The 16995-nt window shown below is 42.5% G+C and overlaps 1 protein-coding gene across 6 annotated transcripts in view; it reads right to left on the minus strand.

Moving 5' to 3' along the window:
• Nucleotides 1–3633: 3633 nt before the first annotated feature.
• LOC139052788 (protein BANP-like) overlaps nt 3634–16995 on the minus strand; it is a 45819-nt gene continuing 32457 nt past the window's right edge. For all 6 annotated transcript variants that reach the window (XM_070529890.1, XM_070529887.1, XM_070529876.1 and 3 more), the window contains exons 7-10: nt 11448–11611; nt 9811–9946; nt 5594–5708; nt 3634–4269 (exon numbers count right to left, since the gene is read on the minus strand). In XM_070529890.1, coding sequence (XP_070385991.1) covers nt 4108–4269; nt 5594–5708; nt 9811–9946; nt 11448–11611 — 577 coding nt within the window. In that variant the 3' untranslated portion in view covers nt 3634–4107. The remainder of the gene's footprint in view (nt 4270–5593; nt 5709–9810; nt 9947–11447; nt 11612–16995) is intronic.

Below are 16995 nucleotides of genomic sequence, written 5' to 3' on the forward strand. Positions count from 1 at the left end.
TTTTGTGTGTTTTTCTGCGCTGCTGTTATGCCTGCAATAAGTGACCAACTCACCCAAGAACTTGTTTTACTGACAGATAGATGTACGTCACAGGCCGCGCTCACATTTTTATGCAGCACTCAACATGCTACGAGTCTTAGGATTGCGCTGCTTGAGACGAGAAAAGGAGGACCTGCCCTGTAAACTGTAAACTGTAAACTGTAAAGTTTCAGCGGATTCACTCCCACATTGGTAGTGCTGGCAACAAAATAGTTTATGCTCTTGCATACTCTATCATCCTACCAAAGGCCCCAAACAGTAATCAGGTTTTAAATAATCTGACATATGAAATCGGTTTGGGTCACTTTGGGTTCCACCACATATGCCCTGCGTAACCAAGAGATTTCATCGAGAGGAAGCCTCACTTCTATATCAAATAAGGACAGGATTAGTGGTGTATCAATCCCCCGAACTGTATGGCATGCAACGAGACAGGAGACAATGAACACTTTCTGTGGTCGTGCCTGAAATTCCATGATGAAAAGGGCGCTCTCCTGGAATATATGCAAGAATAGGACCATCCGCATGCGTGTATGCAGCACCTTGTGTTTACTAAAGGAACAGTTATAGCTCGCAAAGAAATTTCACATCTCCTTATCACATTTTTTAGAGACTGCTTTGACGGACATGTTGCGAAACACTGCAGTGATATTCTAAGTGGCGCTTGGGTGGAGAAATTGCCGACCTTGAATTCCAGGCTAAACCCGATTACTGCTACAACTCGCCACCACTACTGCAATAAAAGTTTAAGTGAAAAGGTAGAGACAACTCAAAAGAAACCTCAAATTATGTGGGTAACAGAACTCTGGTAGTGACACTTTTAGGGGGTGGGGGGTGGAATGTTGACTACGGCATCGCCGGGGCGGGCTCTGACCCCCCCCCCGTAGTCAGTGCCTATGCTTATACGGACACTCAGGAGCGTTTTCGCCGCGTTGGAGGTCACATAATTTGCTGCGGTTGCACAGGAAAGAATGCGAGGGTGAGCTGAGGCGGCTAGTGGCTTGATGCGCGCCCAATGTTTGTCATGTGATCGAGTGTGTTGGAGGTTGCATGATCTTCAAGTTTCTGAGCCCGCATGCTGCAGGTCACGTGGACTGCTGCGGGTGCCAAGGTAGGCAAGCCGAGATGGTAGCAGCTTCATGCACACTGTTTTCCTGCACGCTCAGTGTTGCAGGCGACGTGATCGAGCCCACACTGCCCGTGTGGTCAGGCGAATATGCAGCCTGATCTGCTGAAGATGCCTGGGCGATGGGCAAGCGTGAGCCAAGAAGGTTGGTGGCTTCATGCGCACTGTCTTCCTGCACGCCCAATGTTGGAGGCGACGTGATCGAGCCATGTTCGTACACTGCCCACATGGTCGGACGAAGAAGCAGCCCTTGCGCCATGTCTGGAGGTCGCGTGATCTCCTGAGGGTGCCACAGCGACAGGTGAGCATCAATTACGAGCCTAGAAGGCTAGTGGCTTCGTGCGTGCTCTCTTCTCATAAGCTCAGTGTTAGAGGTCATGTGACTTGCTGAGTCTTGGAGATGCGAAACCAGTGATGCCAAGTCTAGGAATTTATCCATAGATCTAGGCATTTTGAAATCAAATGAGGCATTTGGAGTCTTTATGGCTATACCTGGGTATCTTTAAAAAGATGCACAGAGCAGCTTTGACCTACTTCCTAACAATGGACTCATACACCTGGGGCCTTATTTTGTAATAATTCAGTTCACTTCCCACTACTCCTGCCCTTTGTTGTTGGCTGGGATGCCATCGTTATTGTTTGAATCAGCCACTTGGAGTGACAGATATCAGACTGTTACAAAATAAGGCTGCTGCAGACGGGTAGATGTTAATACCAGCTACATTAGGAAGTGAAAACAGCTAGTGACTGGTTTCCATTTTGCTTCTGTATCTCGCTGAACACTCGTTCATGGTAATCTACAAAGTATATTTTGCCCTGTTGGAAGGGAACTGCTCTTTAGAAGTTCAGGAGCATGCCAAACAAAGACTGGTATCAGTGAATACGCATCATAACCTATGGCCTCTCAAAAAGCTTAAAGGATTTTCGTGTTGAATGGTGCCAGCAAAAGTGCTTTGTTAAGCTGAAATCAATGCAAAGTAATGGGCTGGTGAGAAATTCTCCGCAGTAGTCAATTCACTGTTCAGGAACAAAACTCACAAATCTTGAACATGCATTTCATAACTGAGGATGCTGCATCATAACTGGGGAAACCTGAATACATGTCAGTCCTTCTTAAGAGCCTTGATTTAAAATGGAAATTACAATATGCACCCTCTTGGGAAAATTGAATATAACAATAATTGGTGGCCACCATTGGAAGTATGTGAGCAATGAAATGTAGTCAGAAAGTTGGATGAGTTGGAATTAATTTGTAATGGCTTTTGCAGCATTATGAGAAAATATAAGGTCTATATAAGGTATATAAATATTAGTGCATGCCGTGTTTTGGAGCTCTTATCCTCGCTTTCTGCGTTAGTAAAGCCATTAGGATGCAAGTAATAGATTGCATTGTCATCTCATGAAAAATAATATCTAAAGCTAGGGATTTTCTAGCAAACTAGTAATTCTTGAGCGGTTATTTGAGGGATATCTTGGCACATGGGGTTGGCTTCACTGTGCAGCACAGCTGAAATAGCAAAGGAAGTGTCAGCATGGAATGTTTGTTTTGGGACAAGCATGTACACTCCCCACTGCAAGTACACATCATGGCAGTGTTGTGACGACAAGTTCTTGTTTAAGTCCTCGGCAAGTACTGGTATACTAGTCTCAATACTCTGCTGTCCCTATCAACACTTTGCTTTTTAAGAGAAAGTGACTTTCTTGCACACCATTTTCAGACACTGGTGTTGGTACGGTGAAGTTTTCACGAAAGCTATTCAATAATGCCCTACGAAAACCGTCCTTCCTGTAGTGCCAGTGAATTCAGCTGTATACTGTCATTGCCATGTATGAGCTCCATTAGGCAGGCACTTTTTTTTTTTCAGGACAGACATTACATGTGAACTGTCCTTATCTTGGTAGCCCAGTGGCTATGGTCACTGGGCTACCAAGATAAGGACAGTAGAATGACTTCAAAGGGTAATTTAAGCGCATGTCACTATTTATCAAAAATGATCAAATAAGAGAATGTTAAAAAATAAAAGCTTCTTTGTCTATATGTTAAGATAAGGATTTGTCAATTACATGTTAAAGTTGTAGGGGAAAAATGCTCATAATGTAAAAGCTTCCACTTGGGCCCCTGTTCAGCATATTAAACGTGACCTGCTTCGAACAAAATATAGGAAATGGGTGCATTGTCATTAATTTAACACCAACTGTTTCACATGATTTCGGTGCTAACCCAGTGTGTGTAATACACTTGTGGTTCTTGTAATGGGTAATGAAATTTGATTGGTGAATTGTTAATTTTACACTGCTGTACACTAAGGAACACAGAGACACTGACTTTTTGTATGCACTTAAATGGTGAAATGGTGAAAACAAATTTTTCAATTACATCTGAATTTAAGCTACCATGCAAACTGTATTACTTGCACTTTATCCATTTCAATTTGTCAGCTTCAATAATTCAAAGAACAAAACAAAGATAACATATGGGTGCTTTCATTGTTTATGTACACATATTTACAACAGACATAACAAGCAGAACCAGACAAATGCTTGACTGTTCATGAAATGGGGCACTGATAAATTACACTGTGCTAGCTATGAGCACAATTAACAATAAAATTAAGGTCAACAATGCTGAGCAGAAAGGGCATGCTGAATAAACATCACATGACTGGCCATTTGTCCTTAGGAACACCAAATGAACACCAAACTATTCAAGTGCTATTTGAACAGCTAATGTCATTTGGTGTTCCTGAGGACACATGCTATTTGGTTTGAATATTCCAACACCCAAGTCTGCTCAAGCAGGACGAGTGGAGCCATGAGGTGGACTGCCAGACTCCTGGAACTTGCAGCTTAACAGTAGCAAGCAACCTTCCGTGGCACACCTCATTCCTCCCTGGGACCAAGGTTGATGAAGCAGTTGTCGAATCTCAGTTCATTCAACACTGTCAGGGCTCCAAATCCTCTTCAGTTTCATTTTGTTCAATATCTGCAGCACTAAGTACTTCTGTACTGGCGAGAATGTGGATCTGTGGGTCTCGTTCCATTTGTGCAAGCTGTTCAGCAGTAGCCTGCACAACCTGGATGTCCCCATGCTCGGTGCGGATGATCTGTGTGGGAGATTAGTAGCAAGCGATGCTGTTTGCAATGCAGGTACAGCTGAAATGTTCCCACACTAACGTGTAATATTTCACTTGTTTTGGCATTTCTGCCATAATTCATCAATTATGTCCCACTGAGATTAAAGAAAGGAAACCTACTAAACACATAAGAACAAATTAATGAGTGCTCCCATTTGTAAAACAACTTATGGGCAACAAATCATTAACTCGACAGACCCAAAATTATTTACACAGAGTTCATTGCTGTTGGTTTTTTTATTTTCCTGAAATTTGGCCTACTTTTCCATATTTTTATTTCCACTCGAAAAAGACTTCATTTTGTGAATATATTTTTCTAGATGACCTTTCACTGTCTTTTTTCAGTTGGTAATACTTTACATTGAGCTTAGTCTTTATTTTTATCTTGCTCACGAATTTTGTTGACGTTGAAACACACTGCATGACTGCACGTCATGCTCCTCAACGCCGTAGTTGAATCCAACACACAGGATAACAGAGCTTTAGAGAAACAGTCTAGATAGCAAGGACACAGTGCCATATAGCAATGTGCCCTTGCTAGAGTGCTGTACAGTGCAGGAATTAAGTCAATGAATGCATTTGATTGTCAAATACAAATATAAGCACACTTTAAAATAACATTATGAAGGTAAAAATAACCTACAAATAATACAAAAGAAAAAGAAATGGTAGGTATGACCCCATGTTACCATCACTAAACTTGCCAAGTTCACCTGCTGCAGCGACTGCAGTGCAAAGACTGCCAGGACCTGGGCCAAGGCTCCCCTGAACCTCTATTCAGCCCCTCTCCACTCCCTGTTTTCGGTGTCGCAGTGGCAAGCAAAATGGGGGCAAATAAAAAGAAAAGTGAAGACTGGTTGGGTGGCAGGCTGAAGTGTGACCTTGACCTTGCAGTTGTGTGGCAATCGGTGTTTTAGCTGCCTGGTAAATTGGCTTTCACTAGCTTTTTTCTATTAAAACCGAATTCCTGGAAAATAACATACTCTTTTCTTGTTTGCCGGCTTAAACAAAGAAGGCTAAACCGTATTTGTGGAGCCTGTAAGTTATGCTTAAAAGCTACAGCTCTTGGCGAGTGTAGCTACAGGCGTGTTTTGGAATTTCGGCTTCACCGTGCAGTTCTCAAGAGACAACATTCTACTGCATACACTGGGGAAGCGGGAGCAAGTTGGCATGGTCCTTCAGCCCTTTCTCCCCGTCTTCATCATGCAAATGGGAAATGAAGGTGCTAAATTCATTATGTCTATGATGCTCAGCCCTGCAAATACAAGTGGCACAAAATGCTAACGATCCTCACCTGTGGCTGTAAGCTGGCGATATCACGCAGAGCATCTTCGGAGAGAAGTGCTAGCTGCTCAGCAGGGTCCTCCGCTGACTGTGAAGAATTTGAGCCTGTGGTGGGATATACTCCCCTGTAATACAAAAAGAAAGTGCAATTTGGCAGTGAAACACAACATTCAGCTCTTGTATTATGCTCAACAACAATTGGCCAGAGGCCACACACAAAAAATGAGAACAATGGCATATGCTTTCAAAGCAAATGAAGGAAAGTAGTTTTGGCTTTACACTTATACCAACTATTAACTTATACTGACAACAGTAGTTAAAAAAGGCTGAACAGTATAATGAACGTTTCTGCCTCCAAACAAACCTCATTAAAAATAGGTTAGAATGTACCAAATGTCGCATAAATAAGGGAGCCCAAGCATTTGATGGCTCTTTCAGCTAAACTGCTCATTTATTCACACTACAATTTCACACAAAGGAGAAATGGGTCGTATTTTGTGCTCTATTATTTTGCTTACAACCTTGCATGGTCACAGTATTTGTCTGCTTCATTCAGTGTAGATAAGAAATGCCGGTTGTCTGCAGCCTTACCAGATGGAAAATGCAGACTTTCACAACAGAAGGAATGATGACATCATCTCTCATCAGCAGTGCGAATCCGCTATTCACATTGTGTCATCTCTGCAGCAGGCACTTTGTACTCCTACGCAGATGTTGCTACCATTCCTCTCAGTGAAGGAATTACTTTTTTGGTCCAGCACAGCCACAGACAGCTCGCACAAGGGATTTGTAGCAAACATGAATCAAGTACTGTAGCTAAGCTAGGTATTAGTAAACAAAATGCACTGTGAAATGCCACTTCAGTTAGAAATTTTATCAGGAACAAGTAAGCACTACAGTCAAAATATCAATTCTAATTGGGCTCTCTCACCAACACAGCATTTGGTATTAGTAGCAGTGGCATCACGAGTAGATGTTCCATTAGGAACCTGCTACAGTATGCCAGTGGCTATTGAGTAATGCTGCTGAGCTCGAGGTTGTGGGTTTGATCTCGTCTGCAGTAGCCACATTTCGATAGGGGTGAAATGCAAAAATGCTTGTGGCACTTAGATTTAGGTGCATTTTAACGAAACCCAGGTGTTCAAAATTAATGTGGAATCCACAAATACAGCATGCTTCTCATTCACGTAAGTGGTTTTGGCACATAAAACTCCAGAATTTTTTTTTTTCTTTACTCTGTTAGGAGGACCGCACATTGGAGGGCTGGTAATTGTAGCTCCCTTGTCCAATTACCCACTAAGCTCTTTTCACATCCTCGACAAGCGATTTTATGCCACCCTTATACCAGAAAGGAGCCAGTAAATCAACAGCACTGAATTATAAAAAAATGAAATTATAACTACTCCATACTCTAATGTGGGTCTCCTCCAGCAGAACAATGCTACTGGTGAGACTCTTTACAAAGATTAGGTAGGCTATACACTACACAATTTTTACATCTCTTGTTTTCAGACAAGTAGGCTTGTGAATGCAAGTGATGCAGTGCTGTAAGGAAAACCAGGTATACCATATTTACTGCAACGAGTCATAAGTTTTCCTGCTATGAAGAAGTTCATCACAGAAGCACTAGCATGCATTCTTATCATTTATTCAAGATTGAAGGCTTCATATCCAATACACTGACAATACCACTACATGAAGTGGCTTTATTAGAACGAAATGTCAATGTTAATTTAACCACCACCTTTTTCTTCCTTATCACAGACCCTGAGCATTGGAGACGACGCCCAGAATTAAGGCATGTTTAGAAATTTCTTCATGGGGAATCATCAGAAGACCAGTGGGTGCCTATAAATGGTTATAATGATCTCCATTAATTCATAAATGCAATATTTTTACATACAATCTGTTTGTACTCATATTGCTAGGTCGATAATTTGCTATGGAAAAGGATTTAAAGGAATGCTAAAGACGACATCATACTTTGTTTATTAGTGTTTAAAAATTTGGAACTAGACTACCTATGGATTATTTAGCAGGTTTTGCACTCAATAGACGATATGCAAAAGCCCGTAAGCAGGCTTTTGTGTTCCTGCTAGTAGTGCGGTTCAAGCTGAGACGCATGTTTTGAAACCTTGAATGGATGGGGCCAGGAATAATGTCACTGACCTGCATGTTGATACTTCAATTAGGATTCTAGCCCAAGGTCTGCCAAATTGGTTGGATCAAAGAAGGTGCGTGGAGAAGCGCAATTGCAGGCTATTATCTATAAGTGCGTGTTTCTTGAAAAATGCAGCTTGGAAAGACAAAATCCTGTTTGCACCTCCCATATTTTGGATAATGTAACAATACAAGGCAATTGTGAATGAAGTGCTGGCGTCATTTATTATGATATGTGCCACTACAGTCCACTTGATGCCATCAGCTTGGCTCAGCACCATAACATTGGCTTAGATACATAATGTAACCCAGGATGAAGGTAGACGAGGAAACACCTGCAAGCAAAGCACTTGACTCATGGCTCTTTCTTTGAGAAAAGCCTCTCCCGAGCAAACAGGAGGCCACTGTTGGTGATGGAGTGTTGTTTCTGCATGTCCAGGAAGACAGCAGGTGAAAAACTAGTTTGGTTTAGTGCGTACGAATGCAATTTCCATGCACATCTTTCCACAGTAGGGCTCATTACACAGTTTCAAATTTACTTGCGGGCTCGGGATTGATGCGTCATTCAGTGTATGGATCATGCACCATGGGAGACTGTACTGAGAGGAGCCCAGGCAGAGCTTTGCATGAAGGCTTTGTTCAGCCTGCTATTTGACAGCACTGGCGTCGCAATCTGCTTATTCCTTCTTCCTTATATAAAGACTCACAGATACAAATATGACATAAGTATTTGTACCACAAAGATCGAATGGTGTCCGATTGTGGTGAATTTCAGCACAATCAACATAAGTATGAGGGTATTAACAAACCACACACATGTTAACACTGTCTTATGGCTCACAGCAGTTCATGCCGGTGCCGGTGAAGTTGCTAACCACCTCATCTCTTTCTGTATTTTAACACAAACAACAACTCTGGACCCCAGCAGAATTAGGCATTAGTGACCTATATAGCATGGTCCAAGATATACATTTAAAATTTAAATTTGTTTCAGTGTTCCTTTAAGCATTTCAAGATAATGTTTTGTGGCACTCAATTATGTGAAAAAATAAAAGTCGCAGTTTCGCCCGAAAGGCAAAGCATCGATTGTGATAGCAAATTAGTAGACAGCCATACGAAGCAAAGCTAGTAGTTTTATCGGTCATGTAAACTTGGAAACATGCGCTTACTAACTAAATTAAGAAGCATAGCGTCAGCGCAGAAGCAAACATGAGCCCACCACGCTCGATGGGCACGGACACTCGCTGTCAGAATGCTAGTGTGAGCAAGTGCAACTGCAGCAGCGAGAGAAGTGGCCTTCGTGCTGTCTATTGCTTCAACGCAAGAGCAGCGAGAATACCATGCGCACAAGGATACAAGCTGCCTTCAGGTCCCTTTCAATACACGGCGTGCACAACCGTACAAAGTATGCACTTGGTAGAGTTGAAGCCAACCACCATCCCTCTCACTCTCGGCTGCCTCCCCGCTTTCCTCCCTATCGTGCACGAGATTGTCAGTTCCCCTTGCGCCTGGTCGTAAAATAAGCAGTTGCTGCCGGAGCACGTGCCAAAACCACAATATGATTACGAAGCATGCCGTAGTGGGGGCCTCCAGATTAATTTTGACTACCTGGAGTTCTTTAGCGTGCACCCAATGCATGGTACAAGGGTGTTCTTGCATTTCACCCTCATCGAAATGCGGGCATTGTGGCCAAGATTTGATCCAATGACCTTGGGCGTAGCAGCACTGCACCAAAGCCACTACGCCACCATGGCGGGTACGGGTAGATAATTGTATTTAGCAGTGCATGCAGTCACCAAACTATGCTATTTGTGAAAGCCAAAAGTGATCTCCTCACAGATTTGTCAAGTGAATGAAGCATGCATAGTTTAGGGTAAAGTAGACAAACCATCTTGTCTCAGTCATTAATGTGAATGTATTGAAACATAAAGGTTTAGGAGTTTGTGGCATTTGTATATAGTGGCAGCAAAATATACATAAATGACCATCTCTGAGTCATGTCAACAAAGTAAACTTGTGATAAGCAAGATTTCCATCAGGACATTTCCATAAATGAAGAGGTACTACCTGTCACGAAATGCCTTGACTGAAAGCGACATTCCTCTATTTTTGCGCCTGAAAGCTGTGCGGCATTTGGAGTCCATATTTTGTTTGATACGATGCCAGTCATGGTCACTGATGGAGAAGTGGTGTACTAGATGACCTGCAAGAGCCATTAGGCAATTCTTTCACTATAAAGGCATTTAAATCAAGAAAAAGAAGGCCTTCACCCAGAAGTAAAGACAGGGCTGGTATAATGTAGCGGTTCTATTCACTTAATTCTTTGCTACTCTTATCATCCACCGTTCAGGGCAGTCTGATCCTTCCTATAATGTAGATTGAGCACCGCTCTGACCACAGACGAAGTGCAACAAAGAATGGCATTGGAATATCATCGTTCCAATATTCCAGCCCAGAGTATCTCTTCACAATGCCATAATACAAACTGCAACAGTTGAAAGTCAAACGACAACACATTGCCCTTTAACCGACCTACAGATACTGGCAAGCTAGGAATGCATTAGCAAATGCATCAAGAAGAGAACATGTATGATAAAGGTGTGCAAAGTACTTGATTTTATTACCCCCTTCCTTCCTTTTCCTTGCAGTAAATCAGACCACTTATGGGTCATGTCAGTATTCTACAGCTTTGCACCAATAAAAGAAAGCTTCACCACAAAGCCAATTCCGATTTCCCTCTTCAAATACATGCGCAATGCAGAAATGCTCCCAGTAAACAACAGCTGAACTTATTTGAATAAAACTTTTTGCATTTAAGAGAGAAAGCTGAATTTAGAGCTTCAATTTTTAAAAACAAAAATTGCTGAACATCGGTCAAGTTAAAAAATATTGAAGCACATGTTTACAAATCTGCAATGCTGCATTAAAGACAGATATCCCAGTTTTGTAAACTGCATTTGTTGGAGCGTCTGAAGCAGACAAATGTGATATGTAAACGACTTCACAGCTTATGTGTAATTGTTTCTATATTTACGAGTTTTGTAAAAGTCCTATTCACAAATTAGTGGTATATTTCAGAGCAATGTATAACACATCAATTTTGTCCACTTTAGAAGTCTCTCTCTCTCTCTCTTTCAAGAGAGAGAGATATGCAGTGTACAGAATTGTGATATCATGTTTTATTGCCGAGTTAGAGTTCTAGACTTCATACTTCAGTTTTGTTAAATATTGCTGTATAACGTTTTTGTTTTTAATTTGGTGGCCTAAATAACAAGTTTACTCTCCAAGTTAGCAGACTAACATTTTGTTTAAGAGCAACAAACATTTTCAAATATGGTGCACTGGGAGCTAAGGAAAACAATTTCTCTCTTTCCATGTATTTATATACATTCAGAAGCTCCAGAGATAAAGTTTCCTCTTAATGTTTAGATTTTGACAAACCTGACATGAACAAACTAACAAGGTCACTGTATGTAAATATCAACCCACAAACTAAGCACTTATGTCTACAAAATTATATTATCTCTACATCTTAATCTCCAATCCAATCTTAAGAGTGGATGAGCTCAGAATCATATCTACAATATATGATTCTGAGCTCATCCACTCTTAAGATTTCTTGAAAGTAGCTGCCACTAGTCATAGGTTGGCACAGAATGCACATAAAATTCTATCAAGGAAGAATCCAGACAGCAAACACCTACATTTTATTGCGAAGATGCGAAGTGGGTCCAGTTGTCGTTTTCCATGACGCCCAGTGCCAGAAATGTTTGAGCTAGCCTGCACCTCCCGGTCAAAAAGAAAGTCAAGTAGTGTTAAGGCCATCTTTTCTGGGGTGGTGCAGGTGCGGTTGAGCATCTCCAAATCCCTGCACACACAAAAATTTGCAATGGAAATGCTGCAATGTGAGTATGGTTAAGTGAGACCACAATGCACAAACACACTCCCTGAATAAAGAGGCGCGCACAATGTGCGCTGAAAAGAATGCAAGCAACACAATTTTAAAATGTTACTGACATTAATACCAGAATGTTCCTTGCCTACACCAAAATATCGGGCACACTCTGTCTAGTTTTATGACTAACCAACCACCTAGTTAGAGGAAACCAAACACTGAAACTTCGGCACAAATGCTTCTTTTTCAGAGCAATGTTATTACCCTTGAATTATCTCAGTCAGCCGAGGCTGCATTGGAAATTATGGAGAACAAAAATGGATTTTGAGTTCACTGCACAAATATATATAGTGTTTTGCCAAAGCAAGGTAATCAGTAACAGTGATAGGTAACTATAAGTAACTACTTGAATCAGAGTATAGCTACCAAATCAGCAAGTGAATATGAGCAGAAACTTATTCTTTGGTCCTCAGGAAACAAGGTACATGCTACTATTACATTCTGCTTTGTTGACCACCCACCAACTGATACAAGCCAGGTTTTCTGACATACAAAGATAAACTAGAAGGGTAAGAGGCACAAAGCATGCAGGCACTGTAAACATGCTAATAAGAACGAGCACATACTGATATTATGTATCACCTGTTACTCTGATAGTGTTCGTAATGCAGATTAGAAATAGCATAAGTGCAACAGTTTTGACAGAAGCTCTTCCCCAAGAAAAAACAGATAATGGCAAGGCCTTTGATACTGTTAAGCACTTTTATGTTGAGAAACATGCCACACCCTATAAAAAACAGGGTGAACATGTACATCTGAGGGCAAAAGTAACCAGACCAAAAGAGCAGTTGGAGAGAGGGAAATATTCCAGCTGAATCTGTCTCACAATGACTCTCGACATTGATGTGATTTGCATTCAAGCGATGTAGCAACACACTATATTGCTGAAGACACCTTTACTTAGAATCTGTAGTGGCCATTTTGTGATTCCCATTGGTTCAGCTATATGCAACGTACACTGTCTTTGGGATTGGCCCACTTTGCTATGGCACTCATTTGTCAAGGTTGGCCATGACCATGATGGTGTGACGACAACTGTATGATGACGATGAAATGGCAAAAAAGTAATAATGTCAATAGAAGGACGAAGGTGGTGTGACGATAACAGCATGACAACAATGAAATGACGATTCTGAAATGACAATGGTATAACAATGACAGCGTGACGATGACAGCATGAGGACAACAGGATGACGACAAGGTGATTTCACGAGAGATCAACGCTGGTCCAAAAATTGACATCTTATATTCCACTGAATATTTTATATTTTAAGCGTATATCACTCGATAGCATGAAAGTGAACTTGGCTTCTTTGCCAAATGGATACTTTAGGAGGAAAAAAATACTGGGATTCTTCAGTGTGGAGGCACATGCACCGGACATTGTTGCGAATTTGCAACAATGTGAAATAGAAAATATTATGGCTACAAAGAAGACATTTTTTTGTGTAAAACGTATATGTAAAGAAAAGCCATCTAGCATTGTTTGATGTTCCTGTGCAAAACAGAAGCATTATAGAAAAATTCCTTAATTTGATACACTTTTCAAAAGTTGCGATCTTTACAAATTTTTATCTACTAAACCAATGCATGTGGACTTTTGAAATTTGGTGGGCTGTGACACCTTAACCTGTTCAATAATTTTGTAAAATATCGTTGCTGTATCACAAATTGTCATTTCTGCAATTCACCTCAAATGTGAAGCTTTCATAAAAATGAACACTATTTGAAAATGAAAATAAAAAACATCCACTGCTAATTTTTCTCAAAATCTCGTAAACAGCTGTTGAGACTATGGAAAAAGAACATTAAAAAACATGTTGCATTATTTTGCTTGTAATGATAATATAGGTGGTAGGGAACCAAGCCAGCACTTTTCCATTACGTCAAAAAAAAGTATTCATCATCATCATCATCATCAATTAACCCTTAAAAGGCCTCTTTCAGGGCATTATATAATTGCAAATTAGCACTCTTTACTTTAAATTTAATCTCGCCATCCTTCATACAAATCCGTCACTAATATTATAACTACTTATGTACCATATTTAACATGACTATAATGCCTATAACATTTATGCCAAGAACGAAAATGTCGTTCTTGGCACAGTGCCAAGCACGCTATTCACTTTGTGGAAATGCTGCCGCCAGTCGACGCTTCCAGTGCTAGTCGCGCAATATCGCGAAAATGAATATGGCCCAAGTTTGTTAACGCGTGTTGCTGTGCACACATACATTGCCCTTGGCCTAGACATTCCATGGCCATTAAAATTTAAATTAAATTAAATTATGGAGTTTTACGTGCCAAAATCACAATATGATTATGAGGCACACTGTAGTGGGGGGCTCTGGAAATTTCGACCACTTAAACGTGCACCTAAATCTAAGTACACAGATGCTTTTGCATTTCACCCCTATCGAAATGCGGCCGCCGTGGCCAGGATTCGTTCCCACGACCTAGTGATTAGCAGCCCAACACCATAGCCACTAAGCAACCATGGCAGGTATTTGATGGCCATGATTTTCTAGCATGCCTTTTCACACATTTCGCGTTTTGTCAGTGGTCAGAGCAATGCTCCGTACACGTTATTAATGGTATCTGCCGGCCATGAACAGTGGATGTTAAAGGGAAACTAAAGGTTAATATTAAGTCAACATGGACTGTTGAAATACCATCTCAGAAACCTCAAAACGCTTGACTCATGCAACGAAAAGACTTATTTTAAGAAAAAATGCGTTCTGAAGCGTCCGCGTACCTCTAGCGCAGTTCAAATCGCCCGCCCTACAATCGAGGAGTGGTGACATCATGGTCTCATAGTGACATTGCGCCGTCGGTGAGTAAAACGGTGCCCGCAGATGGCACTACGGCTTTTCTGCGCCGCAAACGCGCGGCCAGAAACAGCCAAGACATAGCCGACAGCAGCTCGAAAGCGGAAGGGAAGGCGCGTGACGATAAGCTGGTTCTTTATTTTATGACGCCAACTTTGACGCTCATTGCAATGGACGACCCTGACAACGACACATTGGCTCGCGATGCTGGGCTCGACTTCAGCGATTTAAGCACTGATGAACGTGACCTGCTGCTGAGGGCTTGCGCTGCCGGCATCGTTACTAACAACTACGACGGCGGCTGTATGTCATGGCTGTACATATTCGCACATTTGTAGCTTTTCCTTCGTGAAAACCAAATGCTGCACTCACTGCCCCGTCTTCGACGTGCAGTTGTTCTTGCGCTTCGGAGAATGCAGGCAAGACCGATGGAACAGCGCTACGGGAAAGCATTGCTTGGGAAGGCCCTCCACACGACTTCAGTAAGTTGGCGTTGAATTGTAATCATCTGGACGAAAGTGCAGCGAGCACACTATGCAATTTTTCGGCTCTTTGCCAACGCGCTGTGGCAGAGGTATGGCACTTAACCACTTAGAACGGAGAGGTTCACTCGTTGGCACACAGTGGTAAGTAAGGTTGGATTCGCCGCTGCAACTGCCCTTGGCCAAGTTCCGCAGACCGTTCGCGCATCCCATGACATCACGTGGACGTGGCATTCTCGCTGCTTGTTCCAAATGCAAGTTTCGCAAGCCAACAGAACCAGCACAGCACGACGCGATAACGAAACAACTGAAGTTCCACAGCGCGCGTGGTGCAGAGTCGAGCGAAAACGAAACCTTTCGACTACCCATACTACTTTCGACTACCTATACTACTGAAGAGCAACGTCAAAATCTTATTTTTTTTATAATCAAACAGCAGTAGAAAAGCAGCATTTTCTTCCGTCTTATAACCTAATGAAATGATCTTTTTAATACGAGTAGTTGAGTACTAGTGACATAAATTATGGTGAGGAGTGCCTTCGTTATCGGGCTAGTACCGGAATGTCGCTGGGGGGTCTCAAATTGTGTCATGCATTTACCTCAATTTCTCAGTTACTAAAGCTCTGTTCGCAATTATATTGACACCTTAGACATTCTAGAGCATTGCTTTATCACTTTAACTTGACTTCTTAGTAACCTTTAGTGTCCCTTTAGGAGTGGCATAGAATCGAGCGGAAGGCATCACTACATAGTAGCGGCCCATATCTCGACCATCGTCAGGCTGTTGCTACAGATAGACAAAAGTACAGTCAATGTGTGCACGTGATTCTCGTCGGCGACTACTAAATTGACTAGGCTTTGATAGTTGCAGTTTCACGGAGCGCCGGCAACGTGACCGACAACCATGGCGGCAACATCTGAAAACGAAAATATCGCTACTTCTGTTCAACTCAGGCCCACATTATATATGCGCACGGTCATGCAGTCGGAGACTGAATTATCGCACGACACACTGTAAGGTGTCCGAAATTTCCGTTTCATTAAGTCTATGGGGTGTCAGGATTGGGGGCTCAATCCTTTCGTCCGTGGTCCTTTGCCAAGATTGGAGTACGGCATGAATTCGAAGGTAGCTGGCCCATGCCGTCGCCCAACTTATTTACGCTGAGATCGTTGATGAAGTGAAGAACTGCTTCTCATCGAGAACGAGGGAAAAGGGGTTTATTTACAGAAATTAACTCAGTCTAACATGACTGCTTGAGAAAAAGAGTATTAGTCCAACAGGACTGCATGAAAGAAGTGAACCAGTCTAACATGACTGCTCAAGAGAAGTGCGTTCAACAATCGCACAACCACAGTTTTTATACACTCGATCCGCCCGTCCACGACGCGGCGGCTGTTCGTTTACACATCACCAACTCGCAGCTGCTCTGAAGACCAGTTTACAGACACAAAGGCACACACATTCCGAAGCCCAAGCGACGGTGTTGAAGGTGGTGCCGTTCCGGAAAATCGACGTTGTCGATCGCGCGTCGCTCATTGTTCCGAGCCACTCCAAACCTTGAGAAGCACAAAAATAAGTCTTCCCGCGGTAGCTTCTCCAGGCGTGTCAAATCAGCCCCGCGTTGAGGAACTCTGGAATCATTGTCCACACACCGAATTCGTCCCGTCACCATGTCGAAGGGGCTGGAGGAAGGCGGCGGGTTCCAGCGCAAAGGTCGCTTCTTTGAACGCCTCGCAGCTGCAGCACGGAGAGGTGGAGGTGCGCGTCTTGCACCCCTTGTCGTATTCAGGTGGCAAGGTGGCAGTCTTGTTGTGCAACCCGCCGTTCTTTACAGCGCCTCCATGGCCCCAAAAGTCTCGACTGTCTAGCGCTGACAACCGCTAGGCAGGAAGAGAATGGCTGCTGGTCAGGGGGGGATTGATGTCTTGGCTCGCAGCGACCACCTGTGCATTGATGTCACCGCCCCAAAACATCCAACAAGGACA

This window comes from Dermacentor albipictus, chromosome 1 (genome assembly GCF_038994185.2).
Source record: "Dermacentor albipictus isolate Rhodes 1998 colony chromosome 1, USDA_Dalb.pri_finalv2, whole genome shotgun sequence".
Lineage (NCBI taxonomy): Eukaryota > Metazoa > Arthropoda > Arachnida > Ixodida > Ixodidae > Dermacentor > Dermacentor albipictus.